This window comes from Gorilla gorilla, chromosome 3, assembly GCF_029281585.2.
Source record: "Gorilla gorilla gorilla isolate KB3781 chromosome 3, NHGRI_mGorGor1-v2.1_pri, whole genome shotgun sequence".
In the NCBI taxonomy this organism is placed as follows: Eukaryota; Metazoa; Chordata; class Mammalia; order Primates; family Hominidae; genus Gorilla; species Gorilla gorilla.
In genome coordinates this window covers 174,328,663-174,346,361 of record NC_073227.2, presented here as the reverse complement: position 1 = coordinate 174,346,361, position 17,699 = coordinate 174,328,663, and the positions used below count along the sequence as shown (strand labels likewise).

Genomic DNA, 17,699 nt, shown 5'->3' with positions numbered 1-17,699 from the left:
CAAATATTATTTTTGGTCTTTCCCCCATGTCTGAATAATAGCTAGGTAACAGGTACAGCAAAACAGATGGGCTAGAAACAGAAACAATTCTAAAATGCTCAGCTTAGAAATAATTTTTCAAAGGTGGTATGGACAAGCCAGGGTCTCTTAAGAATAAAAACTTTGCTATTGTGAATAATGCTGCAATAAACATACGTGTGCATGTGTCTTTATAGCAGCATGATTTATAGTCCTTTGGGTATATACCCAGTAATGGGATGGCTGGGTCAAATGGTATTTCTAGTTCTAGATCCCTGAGGAATCGCCATACTGACTTCCACAATGGTTGAACTAGTTTACAGTCCCACCAACAGTGTAAAAGTGTTCCTATTTCTCCACATCCTCTCCAGCACCTGTTGTTTCCTGACTTTTTAATGATTGCCATTCTAACTGGTGTGAGATGGTATCTCACTGTGGTTTTGATTTGCATTTCTCTGATGGCCAGTGATGGTGAGCATTTTTTCACGTGTTTTTTGGCTGCATAAATGTCTTCTTTTGAGAACCGTCTGTTCATGTCCTTCACCCACTTTTTGATGGGGTTGTTTGTTGCTGCATTATTCACAATAGCAAAGACTTGGAACCAACCCAAATGTCCAACAATGATAGACTGGATTAAGAAAATGTGGCACATATACACCATGGAATACTATGCAGCCATAAAAAATAATGAGTTCATGTCCTTTGTAGGGACATGGATGAAATTGGAAATCATCATTCTCAGTAAACTATCGCAAGAACAAAAAACCAAATACCGCATATTCTCTCATAGGTGGGAATTGAACAATGAGAACACATGGACACAGGAAGGGGAACATCACACTCTGGGGACTGTTGTGGGGTAGGGGGAGTGGGGAGGGATAGCATTGGGAGATATACCTAATGCTAGATGACGAGTTAGTGGGTGCAGCACACCAGCATGGCACATGTATACATATGTAACTAACCTGCACATTGTGCACATGTACCCTAAAATTTAAAGTATAATAATAATAAATAAATAAATAAATAAAAAGAATAAAAACTTCATTTATCAAAAACATTTTATAGGCCAGGCATCAAAGCTCGTGCCTGTAATCACAACACTTTGGGAGGCTGAGGCAGGAGGATTGCTTGAGGCCAAGAGTTTGAGACAGCCTGGGCAACACAGTGAGAACCCATCTCTACAAAAAAAAAAAATTGATAAACACAAGCATGGAATTAAACAAGATGAGGAAATGAGGACCAATTAACTGAGACTGGACCATAAACCAAAGAAGTGACTATATAAAACCCAGGCTATTCTAGATTCTTGCTTATATAAAATTGAAAGTGCACCTAGGCTTAGAGGGCATACAAGTAAGGGAAAGAAATACTGAAAAACAGGAGAGAAGGGGCTAAAAAGCACCGAACAGAATAGATGAACACTGATTTACTGTCTTTGTGGTCCAGGTAGGGACAAAAACTGCCTGCTGCTCTCCTTCCTCTAACCTTCTGTCTATCCTGCTAGAATGATGCCTATTCTATTCAGAAGACCATGCAGGCAGTAGCAGCTGATAAAAGGAAGAGAAAAAAAAAACAGAGAAAATAGTGCTTTAGTACTAGTCAAGGAGGTGTCTTAGTCAAAAAGAGTCTGTTTTCCTTTTGAAAATATGGACATGATGTTGAAGGAGGCAAAATATGAGGAAAAAATACTAACACTTTTTGTTCTTTACAGAAATAAACAGACGTTTTTTCAGTGTGAGTAGAAATGGGCAATAGTTGTATTTTGGGGTATAATTTTAAAACTTGGGAAGATATTTAGTTGGATTCCATAGTAATAGACCATTCAGAGCAAGGAGAAGGAAGACTCTATGCTTAGCTTGAAATGAATGTGAGATGTTCTATACCTGCTAATACTAGGTCACAAGAGCAATGGACTGTGTTGCAAAAGACCACACTGCTGGAAAGAGGTTCCATGACCTCTGCTGAACTCAAGGGCAATGTGTTGGCCCAGCTCTTATTCTTGGTTTGAATTTAAGGAGAGCTCAAGTCTGTTGCCCACATGTAAATTAAATCACAAGGTCAGAGGAATATCTGTTTGTCTAACATTGCTTATATATTTTTGAAAGAAGCTAAATGAAACAGGCACTACCATTTTTATTTTGTAATATATGTTTTTAAAAAATCTTTTCTTTAAGCTCTATGGCTTGGTTTCTGAATGGCTGGTTGGGATTCCTGGTAACATCTCCTGATTCTTACGGTCCTCTTTTGTCGTATTGGAGATTATTGATTATTATTATTTTTTAAACTCTACCTGAAAGCACAGCAGAATCAGTGTGTTACTCCTGAAGATTAAAAGGACACCACTAGCATATACTTGGGAAGACAATTGATGCCGACTATTTTCACCAACAGTTAAACTAGAAATATCTTGATGGTGATGAAGCACTACAGCAGATTGTCATTATGCTGAAATGTTCAAGTGTTTGTAAAGTGTCTTAAGGCAATTCCAGAAGTTAGAAATAATTTGGGATCATGCCTTACTCTTCAAGCTTTTCAGTAAATTCTGTTTCATTTGTAGAAAGTCTCTTCTCTCTCTCTAAAGTATTCTAAATATATAATAAAAACTAGTTCTTTCACAACAGATATAAATAACACAAAACACATATAATACTTATAAAATATTTTTCTATCTACTTTAATGTAAAAGATTTCATTTGATGGTTACATATTAGCTAGTAAAATGAATAACAAGAATTTTTAAAGTAATTATAATCAATTTAACAATTATTCTATAATTCCATAATTAAATCATTTTGTTTTTCCAGATGCAAGTCTAGCCTATGAAGCACAAAATGAATTTTTAATTCAACAGCTTCTCACCCATATTCTTCCTGGTCACTTCCACCTACCCCTCCAGGAAGACTACATAAGGTGAACCCTTAGACTGAAATAGGGGATCAATAAATGCAGATTTCCTCTCACCACCCACTCCAACTTAATATGAAATTAATGCTGGCCGGGCACAATGGCTCACACCTGTAATCCCAGCACTTTGGGAGGCCAAGGTGGGTGGATCACTTGAGGTCAGGAATTTGAGACCAGCCTGGCCAACATAATGAAACCCCATCCCTACTACTAAAAACACAAAAAATTAGCTGAGCATGGTGGCACATGCCTGTAATCCCAGCTACTCAGGAGGCCGAGGCAGGAGAATTGTTTGAACCCAGGAGGCAGTGGTTGCAGTGGGCTGAGATCATGCCACTGCACTTCAGCCTGTAAGACTCCATCTCAAAAAAAAAAAAAAAAAAGGGAAGGTAATGCTAAATAAATCTAGATGTTTTGAATGGAATCATGCAACAAGATGAAACTGAGCCAAGTGTAAGATCTAACACAGGATCTTCAATCAAGTAGGTGCTTAACAAATGTTTGCTGGATGAAAAAGTGCATGAATAAGTTATTAATGAGTGAGTAAATTACAACCCCCATTATATCACTGGAAAACAAAATGTTCAATCATATTTATAGCACTTTCATGTACATTTTCTCACATACCATCCCATGAGATAGCAGGACAAACATTATCATCCCCATTTTATAGATGAGAAAGTTGAAGCTAGACACATTACCGAGATCATCAGAGACAGGGGGAAGAATAAAACCTGGTTCTCCTGATCCTTTACATAACACTTTTTTCCCCAATACACACATGGCTTCTTCTGGGTTTTGGGGGTGAAGATAATTACATTTTGGGCTCACATGAATCATGTTTTCTCTTTAAAATCCTTTAGAAAACCCCATCCTTTAACACATGATACTTTATTTAACTGTCTGTATCCTTCGCTACACTGTAAGTTGCTTGAGGGCAGGAGCAACATCTGTCCTGTACACCATTGCACCCTATAACACAGCATAGTGCCTAGCACTTAGTCAATATTAGTTGCATCTTTTTCCACTTGAAATGCAAGAAGAGTTCCCAAGGATGAGATTCTCAAGGATGGGGTGAAGGTCGCATAATGACCTAAGATGCCAACTTAGCATGACCTCCCTCCTCATATATTTTAGGGAGGAAAGGTGGTAGTTTGCAGAGGTGGGGCAGGGGAGAGTGGCATAAAATAATATATTTTCAGCTCAGTATCTGGGGACGCTCTCAGCTCTTGGTGCCCAGCCCAGCTTCCTTCAAAATGTCTACTGTTCATGAAATCCTGTGCAAGCTCAGCTTGGAGGGTGAACACTCTACACCCCCAAGTGCATATGGGTCAGTCAAAGCCTACACCAAATTTGATGCTGAGCAGGATGCTTTGAACATTGAAATGGCCATCAAGACCAAAGGTGTGGATGAGATCACCTCTGTCAACATTTTGACTAACCACAGCAATGCACAGAGACAGGATATTGCCTTCACCTACCAGAGAAGGACTAAAAAGGAACTTGTATCAGCACTTAAGTCAGCCTTATCTGGCCACCTAGATAGTGGCTTTGGGCCTATTAAAGACGCCTGCTCAGTATGATGCTTCTGAGCTAAAATCTTCCATGAAGGGGCTGGGAACCAACGAGGACTCCCTCATTGAGATCATCTGCTCAAGAACCAACCAAGAGCCGCAGGAAATTAACAGAGTCTACAAGGAAATGTACAAGACTGATCTGGAGGACATTATTTCAGACACATCTGGTGACTTCTGCAAGCTGATGGTTGCCCTGGCAAAGGGTAGAAGAGCAGAGGATGGCTCTGTCATTGATTATGAACTGATTGACCAAGATGCCCGGGATCTCTATGACACTGGGTTGAAGAGGAAAGGAACTGAAGTTCCCAAGTGGATCAGCATCATGACCGAGCGGAGCATGTCCCACTTCCAGAAAGTATTTGATAGGTACAAGAGCTACAGTCCTTATGACATGTTGGAGAGCATCAAGAAAGAGGTTAAAGGAGACCTGGAAAATGCTTTCCTGAACCTGGTCCAGTGTATTCAGAACAAGCCCCTATATTTTGCTGACCGGCTGTGCGACTCCATAACGGGCAAGGGGACTCAAGATAAGGTCCTGATCAGAATCGTGGTCTTCCACAATGAGGTGGACATGTTGAAAATTAGGTCTGAATTCAAGAGAAAGTATAGCAAGTCCCTGTACTATTACATCCAGCAAGACACTAAGGGTGCTGTACCTGTGTGGTGGAGATGGCTGAAGCCCGACACAGCATGAGCGTCCAGAAATGGTGCTCCCCATGCTTCCAGGTAACAGGTCTAGAAAACCCGCTTGTGACTAGCAGTCCCTGTGGCTGTTCCTGTGAGGATGACGTTAGCATTGCCCCCAACTTCATTTTAGTTGCCTAAGCATTGCCTGGCTTTCCTGTCTAGTCTCTCCTGTAAGCCAAATAAATGAATATTCCAAGGAGTTGGAAGTGAAGTCTATGATGTGAAACACTTTGCCTCCTGTGTACTGTGTCATAAACGGATTAATAAACTGAATTTGTACTTTAGAAACAAGTAAAAAAATATTTTTTTTCCTGTAAAGTCTCTGAATTCATGCTAAGCGATTTTACACATCCATTTTAAATTACACTGTTCTAGAGTAAAATGAGTGTTTCATTCAGCTTCTCATCGACTCATTAAGGTATGGTGTATAATGAATTAAATAATTTGAGACTATTCACCTGTAATTCTTTCATTCCCTCCCACATTATCTGACTTCCCCTTTGTTCAATGACTCTTTTTAGTATAATAGCTAATAAAACCATCTCATGGTTTCTAGTCAGCAAACTCTTTAACAGTCAAGGAAATATAATCCCTGTGTTTTAAATCATCATCAACAGATGCTCTAAGCTATTTCTCTAAACTCATTCAGGATTGTTTTCTAATACAATATTAGAGTAATGTAATAACTCACTCACAGTGGGCATACACTTAAGTTTTCAAGTATTAGAAGCATCAAATATATCAACTTTGGAAAACCAAATAGTTAAAGGGCATTTTCAATGAAGAGGAATCATTGTGCAATTTAAAAGGCAGGGGCTTCACTTCTCTAAGCTTCCATTTCTTCAACAGTAAGGATAATTATATGTTGTCCCAGTAATTTGGCTCTTGGCAGGGCAAGGACTGGGAGCCTGGGAGGTCAGGGGAGCTCTGATATGTAGCATTTCCCATTTCTATAGTGTAAATGCTTTCATCAAGGCCAATTGCAAGCTACCAATATGAAGTCACTGAATAAGCCAGTATGGCCTGGCTCCAGCATAACAAATATGATGCTGTAGGGTTATTGGGAATGGAAAGTATATTATATCTACTAAGAACTGTAAGTAGCAATTCTTGCCTGGCTCAGAGAATGCCTGTTCGTTTCTCCTGCTTCCATTCCCCATCTATTCCTTCTTGAACTACAACGCCTATCTTTGACATTTCACTGAAGCTCATGATTTAAAGTAATTTCTCTATACTTTTTGCTTCCAAATTGATGTCTCTAGCCCTGACTTCTTTGCTGAGCTCCAAACCTATACTGCAAACTGCCTACTATACACTTCAACCTAGAAGATCAAAACTGACACATATCTGCTCTTCATCTTGGCTTCCTTTTCTTGGTTAATAATGATAATGACAATAGCAGTCAATATTTATTGAGTCCTTACCATGTGCCTGCACTGTTCTAAGCCTTTACATGCATTATTTTAATCCTTACCATATGTGGTATACATTAATATCATTCCCATTTTACAGATAAAGAAACTAAGGCACAGAGAGGTTAAATAATTTCCCCTAAGTCATATGGCTAATAATAGCAGGCTGGGATTCAAACTGAGCAATTAAACTTTTTTTCTTTTTTTTTGAGATGGAGTCTTGCTCTGTCACCCAGGCTGGAGTGCAATGGCATGATCTTGGCTCACTGCAACCTCTACCTCCCGGGTTCAAGCGATTCTCCAGCCTCCTGAGTAGCTGGGATTACAGGCACCCGTCACCACGCCCGGCTAATTTTTGTGTTTTTAGTAGAGACGGGATTTCACCATGTTGGTCAGGCTGGTCTCAAACTCCTGACCTCGTGATCTGCCCACCTCAGCCTCCCAAAGTGCTGGGATTACAGGCGTGAGCAATTAAACTTTTGATCTCTGCTATAGTTTGAATGGGTCCCCCCAGAAAGTTACTGTTATTAGAACCTTAATTCCCAATGTGGTAGTGTTGAGAGGTGAGGCTTTTAAGGGGTTATTGTTTTGTGAGGGCAGAGCCCTCATGAATAGATCAATACCATTTTGGAGGGGTGAGTTCTCACAAGAATGAGTTGTTTTAAAAGGGAGCTGAGCTTGTTCTTGTGGTCTCTTTTGCATTTGCTCACTTATCCTTCAGCTTTTCCACCATATTATGATGCAGTACAGAAGCCCTAGCCAGAAGCTGCCACCATGCCTCTGGACTTCACAGCCTCCAGAACCATGAGCCAAATACACTTCTTTCCTTTATAAATTACCCAGTCTCAGGTATTCTGTTATAGCAACAGAAAAGGGACTGAGACAAGCTCTTTATCTACCATATTTCTATTTATGTTAACTATTAGTTCTAGACTACAACTATGAATATGCTAACTAGTACTACCTACTTTGCCTCTCTAAAATGTATTGGACACTATTTAATGCCAGGTATTGTTCCAAGCTTTTTTTGGTGTTAATTAATTTAATTCTCAAAACAAAGGAAACTTTGTAACTTTATAAAGGAAACCGAGGCACTGAGAGGCTAAGCAACTTACCAAAAATTGCACAGATAGAAAAGTAGCAGTGTTGGGGCACTCTAGCTTCAGAGTTCACAGCCTTAACTATCTACTCTACTGCATCACTTCCCTACAGCACTCAAGTCTAACAGCTGGGAGTTTAAATTGTTCACCAAATTTCTCTCTCTCCTTCCAAAACATTTTATAAACATGCTGTTTTCTGTCTACTCCATCACATCACTCTAAATCCTGGCCCTTATAATAGCTCATGTGGACTACTGCAAAAGCTTCTTAATCATCTCCCTGCTCCCTTGGGAAACATTTCCAATAGATCTCCTATAATGCCTCCAGGTTCTCTGGAAAGTAAATATCTTAGTAAGTCACTATACTACATTACACCATTCAAAGCCTTCTCACCACCTGTATAATAACTATGGTTTCCAAACCTTAGTGTGCCTAAGTAGCACTGGAGCTTGCAGAATGCAGATCCTTGGTCCATCTCAAGAGATTCTAATTCTGTAAGAGCTGTTTGGAATTCAGAGATTTAAATTATACCAGGCACCTCAAGGCATTCTCATGCATGTGTTTTATGGACCACACTTTGAGGAACACAGGTTCAAAGAACAAAGTCCCAGCTCCTTATCAAGGAAACAACCTCCTCTCTGCTTGTATCTCATTTCATTTGATGCTCCAAAATAATGGAATCATTTACAGTTCCTCAAACTACTCAGTTTCTCACTTTCAGGCCTTTGTACCTGCTTTCCCTTCCTCTAAAACACTCTTTTCCTCCTTCCATCTGACAAATTATTTCTCTTTCAAACCCAGCTTAAATTTAAATGTCATCTCAAGGGGCCGGGCATGGTGGCTCACGCCTGTAATCCCAGCACTTTAGGAGGCCAAGGCGGGCAGATCACTTGAGGTCAAGAGTTCAAGACGAGCCTGGCCAACATGGTAAAAGCCCATCTCTACTGAAAATACAAAAATTAGCCAGGTGTGGTGGTGCATGCCTGTAGCCCCAGCTACTTGGGAGGCTGAGGCAAGAGAATCACTTGAACCCAGGAGGTGGAGATTAAAGTGAGCTGAGATCATGTCACTGCACTTCGGCCTGGGCAACAGAGCAAGACACTGTCTCAAAAAAAAAAAAAAAGAAAGAAAAAAAAAGTCATCTCTAGGAACCTTCCTTAACTTCCTTCCACATGCCAGCCTTCTCCCCCCACCATCCTGACTTCTGTGCCTTGATTTATACTGAAGGCACTCCATCTTTTACATGTCTGTCTCCTTCTAAACTGTGGCCACTCTAGATCAGAGTAAGCATCTCATCGTCTTTTATAAGGATGACCTAACATAGAAGGTGCTCAAACAGCAGTCACATCCAACTAGAAGGCTGGATAATGAATGGGCAAAGATGAAAATCTGAGTTAAAATTACCCCAAAAAATATAAAGGTATTACCCAGAAAATGACAAATGTCATGAATCTATAAAATTAATACATGTATTTAGGGTTGTTGTATAAACACCAATACATGTTTTATGAAATGATGTATTTTTAAGCATAAAATTAATGCTACAAAAAGCTTAATATGTATGTTACCGGCTAAAAAGCAGAATCACCGTTGCCATCTCACATGTGTATGTGATTGGCTTTGAATGATTTCTGGATTACATGTGGCAGGCTTCAACACATGCACAAAATGATTATTCAATTCATAAATGTTCTGTTATCACATACCTAGCAGCACAAAGGCATAATTGTAGAAGAAAGTTGAACTCTTTTTTTTTTTTTTTTTCTGAGATGGAGTCTCACTCTGTCACCCAGGCTGGAGTACAGTGGCAAGATCTTGGCTCACTGCAATCTCCGCCTCCTGGGTTCCAGCGATTCTCCTGCCTCAGCCTCCCAGGTAGCTGGGATTACAGGTGCGTGCCACCATGCCTGGCTGATTTTTATATTTTTTTTTTTTTAGTAGAGATGGGGCTTCACCATGTTGGCCAAGCTGGTCTCAAACTGCTGACCTCAGGTGGTCCGCCCGCCACAGCCTCCCAAAGTGCCAGGATTACAGGCATAAGCCACCACGTCCAGCCAAAAGTTGAATTCTTTTAATGATAACATAAACTCTACTGATTTGTAGTCAAAGGTACGGATGTTGAAAAGCCAAGTTCTTAGGCCAGTGCTGTTTGATATTGCCTAGCATAGTCCCATGCGTGTGAATATGAATGATTACCCCTGCAGCTGAATGCATTGTCACCTGATCTATGTGTTCTTGGGCCTCCAAACTGGAGCGTGACAGTGGTGAGAGGGAAGTTAAATCATGAGGTAGTTCACAACTTATCCTATTCAAATGGGCTAAGTACTTATGCAAAGCATTCTTCTGGGTATTTTTTGGGAATTATAAATGATTAAAGACACCATCCTTGACCTCAAGGAATTTACCATCTTGGGTAATAAGACCCAGGCGTAAGTAACAATAATCAAAGTGGATTCTGAAAGAGAAGGTGGTTTTTGAGGGAAGATAAAATTGGGAAAAGAATTCATGCACAAAGGTGTGTGAGAGCACAGAGGGAGTTCAAGTAGCCTCCACTGCTGATTTGTCCAACCTCATTACTTTTAACTCCTTTGACGTTTTCACCCTATATGGGATGTGTCTCCAAAATAACAATCATGTCCTCTCCTCTTCACCTTTCTGTACTTCTTCACACTGGTCCCTTTGCCTGGGACACCAATTCTGCCTGCCAAACTGGTTAAGTCCTACCCATCATTAAAGTCCCGGTTTAAATTCCTTCCCATTTCTACAGCTTACCATCACCTATCTCATGCTGTTAGTTGCTCATACATCTATCATCCCAAACTGTCAGCTGAAGAGGGTGACAGAGATGTCATTTCCTTCATCTCTATATTCCCATCACCTAGAATAATGCCTGGCAGGCACTAGGTGCCCTAGAAATGTTTTTTGAGGTATATTATTGCATAGTGAGTGTTGTCTTTTGACTAGATACTGGATTTGAATGTAAAGTTAAAGAGGAATGCAAGAAAAAAAAAAAAAAACTAACAACAACAACAATGTAGGGATGAATTTAACCAAGGAGGTAAAAGATCTGTACACAGAAAACTGTAAGACATTGATGAAAAAAACTGAAGACAACATAAATAAATAAAAAGATGGCTCATGTTCACAGATTGGAAGAATATTAATAAAATGCCCATACCCCCAAGTGATCTAAAATGTAACTGTTATCAAAATATCAATGACATTTTTCACAGAAATAGAAAAAGCAATCCTAAAATTCATATGGAACCACAAAAACTCCCAAATAGCCAAAGCAATGTTGAGCCAAAAGAACGAAGCTAGTGGCATCACACCATCTTATTTCAAAATTGACTTCAAAGCTATAGTAATCAAAACAGCATGGTACTGGCATAAAAACATAGACCACTGGTACAGAATAGAGAGCTCAGAAATAAATCCATACATTTATAGTTGATTTTCAACAAAGATGCCAACAGCACACAATGAGGAAAGATCAGTCTCTTCAATAAATGGTGCTAGGAAAACTGCATGCCTACATGCAGAACAGTGAAATCAGACTTTCATCTCACACCATATACAAAAATCAACTCAAACTGGATTAAAGACTTAAACATAACACCTGGAACTGTAAAACCACTAGCAGATAACATAGGGAAAAAGCTCCATGACACTGTTCTGGGCAACGATTTTTTGAATATGAATGTGAAAGCACAGGCAACAAAAGCAAAAATGGATACATGGAATTACATCAAACTAAAGAGCTGTACAGCAAAGGATCACCAGAGTGAAGAGACAACCTACAGAATGGGAGAATATTACATCTTGATAAGAGGTTAATATCTAAAATACACAAGAAATTCAAACAACTCAATAGAATGAAAAAAATAGCCTGATTTTAAAATAGGCAAAGGTTGGCTGGGTGTGGTGGTGCATAACTACAGTTCCAGCTACTCCAGAGGTTGAGATGGGAGAACTGCTTGAGCCTATTGAGCCCAGAGTTTGTATTCAGCCTGGGCAACAAGGTGAGACCCCATGTCTATTTTTTTTTCTGAGATAAGAGTCTCGCTCTGTCACTGAGGCTGGAATGCAGTGGCGCGGTCTTGGCTCACTGCAGCCTCTGCCTCCTGGGTTCAAGTGATTCTCCTGCCTCAGCCTCCTGAGTAGCTGGGACTACAGGCATTTGCCACCACACCTGGCTAATTTTTGTATTTTCAGTAGAGATGAGGTTTCATCATGTTGGCTAGGCTAGTCTCGAACTCCTGCCCTCAGGTGATCCACCCACCTGGACCTCCCAAGGTGCTGGGATTATAGGCATCATCCACTGTGCCCAGGCCCCATGTCTATTTTTAAAATAAAAATAAAATTAAAAAAAAAACAGGCAAAGAACCTGAACAGACATTTATCAAAAGAAGGCATACAAACGGCCAACCAGTATATCAAAAATGTAATATCAGCACTTTGGGAGGCCAAGGTGGGTGGATCACAAGGTCAAGAGATCAAGACCATCCTGGCCAACATGATGAAACCCTGTCTCTACTAAAAATACAAAAATTAGCTGGGTTTGCTAGTGCGCGCCTGTAGTCTCAGCTACTTGGGAAGCTTAAAACTGGGAGGTGGAGGTTACAGTAAGCTGAGATCACGCCACTGCACACCAGCCTGGCGACAAAGTGAGAATCTGTCTCAAAAAAAAAAAATGTTGAACATCACTAATCATCACGGATATGCAAATTAAAACCACAATGAGATAATAACTCATACCTGTTAGAATGGCTATTACCAAAAACACAAACAAAAAAATTAGTCAGGTATGGCGGCACATGTCTGTGGTCCCAGCTGCTTGAGAGGCTGAAGTGGGAGGATCTGGAGGTTGAGGCTGCAGTGAACCATGACCTCGCCATTGTACTCCAGCCTGGGGAAACAGAGTAAGACTCTGTCTCAAAAAAAAGACAAAAGATATCAAGTGTTGGCAGAGATGTGGAGACAGTGAACCCTGGCACAGGTTGGTGGGAATGTAAATTAGTACAGCCATTATGGAAAACAGTATAGAAGTTCTTCAAAAAATTAAAAATACAATTATCATATGAACCAGCAATCCCAGTACTGGGTATATATCTGTTAGAAACAAATTTTCGGTGCCACAAAGAAATAGCACTCAAACATAAATTTAATTTTCTCAGCAAGGCAATTTTTACTTCTATAGAAGGGTGTGACTTGCAAACGAGTAATGGTGAGAGCACACCTGGACAAGGGAGGGAAGAGGTTCTTATTCCTGAAGCAGGTAGCTTCTACTGCTGTGTTGTTCGCCTATTGGCTAGGGTTGGACCACACAGTCTAAGCTAATTCCGACTGGCTATTTTAAAGAGAGTACGGGTATGAGCCAGAGTGGTGGGGTGAGTAGTTTGGTGGGAAGGACGGTTAGGAACAGGTAACTGAAGGTGACTTAGGTCAGAGCAGGTGACCAGGGGTGACTCGGGTCAAAGCAGGTGATCAGGATGAGTCAGGATGGAGCAGGTGACCACGGGAACAAATCTGAACTACCGATTAAAACTGATGGAAAAAGTTGTTTACTGAAACTACAAGAAGTTAAACTTTAAAATGGAGGATAAAGAACTGAACATACTGACATACTGATTCTTTGAAAAGAAATCTAGAACTCACTGTATCTAACATATCTAAAGAAAATGAAGTCAGGATGTCAAAGAGATATCTGCATCCTCATGTTTCACTGCAGCACTGTTCACAATAGGCAAGATATGGAATCAACCTAAGTGTTCATCAACAAATGAATAGATAAAGAAAATGTGGTATATATATACACACAGTCTTTCACTGTGTGTGTGTGTGTGTGTGTGTGTGTGTGTGTGTGTGTGTGTATATATATATATATATATACACACACAATGGAATACTATTCAGCTTCAAAAACTGAGGAAATCCTGTCATTTGTGACAATATGGGTGAACCTGGAGGACATTATGCCAGGCACAGAAAGACAAATAATACATGATCTCACTTATATGAGGAATCTAAAAATGTTGAATTCATAGCAACAGACAGTAAAATGGTGGATACCAGAGGCTGGGGAGGGTGGGGATAAAAGGACTGGAGAGACGTTGATCAAAAGACAGAAAAATTTAGTTAAATAAGAGGGATAAGTTCAAGAGAACTTTTGTAAATCATGGTGACTGTAGTTAATTTATTATGGCTAGGCATGGTGGCTCACGCCGGTAATCCCAGCACTTCGGGAGGCTGAGATGGGGAGATTGTTTGAGCCCAGGAGTTTGAGACCAGCCTGGGCAACATGGCGAGACCCAACCCCTAAAAAAGACAAAAACAAAAATTAGCTGGGCTTGGTGACATGCAACTGTGGTCCCTGCTACTTGGGAGGCTGAGGTGGGAGGATCACCTGAGCCCAGGAGGTAGAGGTTACAATGAGCCATGATCATGCTACTGTACTCCAGCCTGGCCAACAGAGCAAGGCCCTGTTTCAATAACAAGAAATATATTATATACACTTGAAAGTTGCTGAAAGAGTGGATTGTAAGTGTTCTCACTATAAAAAAAATGATAAATATGTGAGGTAATGCATATGTTAGCCTGATTTAGCCATTCAATAAGGTATACATATATCAAAACATCATGTTGTACACCATGAATATATACACATTTGGAGATTAGGTCTTTGAAGGGGTGATTAAATTAAAATGAGGCTGTTAAAGCGGGGCCCTAATTCAGTATGATTGGTGTTCTTATAAGAAGAGGAAAAGACAGTAGGGGCCGAGCCACAAAGGGATGACTATGTGAGGATGAGGCAAGAAGGTGGCCATCTGCAAGGACAGAGGCCTCAGAGGACACCAACCCTCCCAGCACCTGGATTTTGGACTTCTAACTCTAGAACAGTTCCAGTTTTTCAGAACTGTGAGAAAATAAATGTCTATCATTTAAGTCACTCAGACTGTGGAATTTTGTTACGGCAGCCTTAGCAAACTAAGACAGCATCTTTACTTCATTGATAAACTCAGACATCGTGCTGCATGCCAGGCACTGTTCTAAGTTCTTCACAAATGTTTACACATTTAAACACCTTTCCAGCAGTGCCAATACATCACTATGGCTGCATTTCTCAGTAGGTACGAGGGGAGAAGATATACCCCCTTGTCCCTGGGGTGGGATCTGGAGGCTCAAAACCATATAGTTTGAGCACAGGAAACCCCTGAAAGACATGTCTCTTTCCTCAAGTGGGTATCAGAGATGATGATGATGATGATGATGATGATGATGATGATGATGATGAATAACAAGAGTAAAATCTTAGTTAGCTACCATTAATTGAGCTCTTGCTGTACACAGGCACATACCAGGCATATTACAAGAATTCTCTCATTTCACCCCCAACAGCAACCTTAAGATTTAGGTAATATTTCATTCCCTTTGTTTTACAGAGGAGAAAACACTGTTCAAAAAGGGTAAGTAAGCCAGTTGTCCAGCTGGTGAGAAGAATCAAGATTCCAACCCAGATCTGCCCAATTCCAGTTCTGAGTCTTTCACTGCACATGGCCTAGGGGAGTAGCCTGGGATCACTTGGTGGGAGGTGTGGGGGATGGAGGTTTAAATGGGAAAATGAATTTGTTCGTAATGCAAGAGATCAGTGGGGAGCCAGCAAGTTTTTTGAAAAGAAAAGGTAGTAGGGATAATCTAAAAGCCTTAACAATTATATGTACAAAAACAATAGCTCTCATTCATTTAGCTCCTCCTACATGTCAGGCATTCAGCTTGGAACTTAGAATAGTTCTGATAAGCAGATATTTTTGTATTTTCATTTCATGGACATAGCAGATGAAGTACAGGGAAGCTGAAAGATTTGCCCAAGGCTCAAGTAAGTGGCTGAACCGGAGTGGCAGACCTGGGCGCCTCTCAGTCCTGCATCCACCCAAGCTCGTCCCTCTGCTCTGGTGGAGAGTCAACAACCCCTGCACCCATATCGCACATCTGGCTGTGAATGTATGAGGGCTTCCATGCTCTGAACAGACAAGTTACATATCATATCACGGTCTTTGCGAAGATTCAGCCTGAAGCATTAACATTGAGCAGCTCTGCCCAAGAACGTTCCATAGAGCCTTCATTTCCCAAGACGTTCCATGGAAATAGTTCTATGGTTGGAAGTTTGGATGTGCTGCCTGTTATCTATCTCTCTCCTGCCTCAGAGACCTACAATGCACATCAGCAGATTCTAAAGGTTTTAAGAAGTTCTGCAATTTAAAAAAGTCCACTTCCTTCATTTAGCCTAAGTTTTCCCAGATTTATTTGAACCATAGAATTGTTTTTCTACATGTGCCAGCTAATATACAGTGCAGCACTCTTTCAGAGATACTGCATTGTTAAATGGAAGAGGGAGGAAGAGAAGTCTGCTGGAGCTAGTTTTTGAAGCTAACTAAAATGCAGACTTTTCTCCCTTAAGAATCATCAAGCCCTTTGCTGTTTACGTTTAGTTGCTTTCTACTGAGAACATAGAAAGTTTAAAAAGAGAGAGACCATAAATCAGAGGAGGGAAGGGCTATTTGCATTCCTAACTCTCTTGGCTCATCAGACACCTTCTTGCTTCCACCCCAACCCCGCCTCAACCCCATTCTTTCTCCAAGTTTCCACCCCTCCTCCTCTCCTTGGGGCTGCTCTCCAGCTACACACAGCTGGAGGTGGTTGCAACTTGCAATGCACATAACCCCTCCCTCCTGCAATGCAGAAGCAGTGACAGGGAGGCATCACATGCTCTGCCAACCGTACAGCCTCAGCTCTGGTACAAGAAGACCCTCCCAGGGAAGAGGGGCGTTTCTGGTGGGGGTTAGGGGGAGGATTGCCAATTTTCCCTTTAAGATTTTCAGATTACGGGTGCTATGATTTTTCTATTTCTCTTTTTGCTTATTTTCAGCTTGTAATTTCCTACAATGAATATGCAGCACTTGTGTCTTAAGGAAGAGGAAGAAGAGAAAGGAGGGACTAGGGAGGAGACTAGAGGCGGAGGAGAAGGTAGTACCATCTTTGGAGCAGACTGCATAAGCTCGACTAACAACATATATCAAATTTTATAGCAGTACATCTCCTAACACCTGCAGGTAGAGTTCTGGGCTGCAGTGTTGCTATTTGCAATGACACGTGCCCAGTTACCCCTTAAGCAGTGCCAGCTCAGGCGTCGGGCACAGAAGCCCTCTCCTTACCCACTCGAAAGATCAAATCGTCTTCGATGGGATTCTCTTTTCGTTTTCCAGTGCTGTACATGCTTGCGGGTCTTTTCACAGCTTTCTGCTTGACGTGGCCGCTCCCCGGGGACTTAACACGCCTCTTCACGCCTTCGGTGGTGGGAGACACATCAGCGGATCGGATCACTTTCAGCTTAAACGGGCTGCCTCGGATGTGCTGGTCATAGAGTCTCAGAGACAGGGTAAAGTCCCCTTCCTTCTGGACAGTGTACAAAAACTCATAGGTGCCGTTCTTGTTGTCCAGGATCTCCCCGTCTGCCACGCTCCCGTCGGGGGTGCTCAGTTCGGCGGTGAGGTAGGCGTTGCCGGTTTTGCACAGCTCACCGTCTTTGTCCTTGGTGGTGATGGTGACGGACATGGGCTGCCCGATGATGGTCTGCCGCAGCCCCTCGCCCGTGGCCACTGTCTCTGAGGCAACGGCGTTGGTGGTTAAGATCGTCCCGAGGTTGTGGATGGACTTCTTCAGCCCCTCGGTTTCCACGATGAAATCCAGCTGGTCGTTCTCCCGCGGGTGCAAGGGGAAGTCCTGGTCGGCCAGCTCGTTCAGCTTCTCGCTCATCTGCTTCTTCACCAGTAGGACCTCGGTCTCCGTGCCATGGTTGAGGGCCTGCGCTGTGAAGTTGCTGCAGCTCTTAATGCTCTCCTGCCCCTGGAGCAGAGTATCCAGCTGCGACTGGAGGACCTGCGGGAAAACCGGAGGCCTGGTGAGCTCGTCCCACAGGGTGGGGCCTAGCCCGGGGCAGT

The 17,699-nt window shown here is 41.6% G+C and overlaps 1 protein-coding gene and 1 pseudogene across 10 annotated transcripts in view; one reads left to right on the top strand and one right to left on the bottom strand.

The window, feature by feature from the left end:
* The window catches only part of TRIM2 (tripartite motif containing 2), a 187,252-nt gene that overhangs the window by 26,148 nt on the left and 143,405 nt on the right, over window positions 1–17,699 (bottom strand). For all 10 annotated transcript variants that reach the window (XM_019025647.4, XM_055385097.2, XM_019025644.4 and 7 more), the window contains one exon: window positions 16,914–17,637. In XM_019025647.4, coding sequence (XP_018881192.1) covers window positions 16,914–17,637 — 724 coding nt within the window. The remainder of the gene's footprint in view (window positions 1–16,913; window positions 17,638–17,699) is intronic.
* Window positions 4,134–5,196, top strand: LOC109026457 (annexin A2-like; annotated as a pseudogene).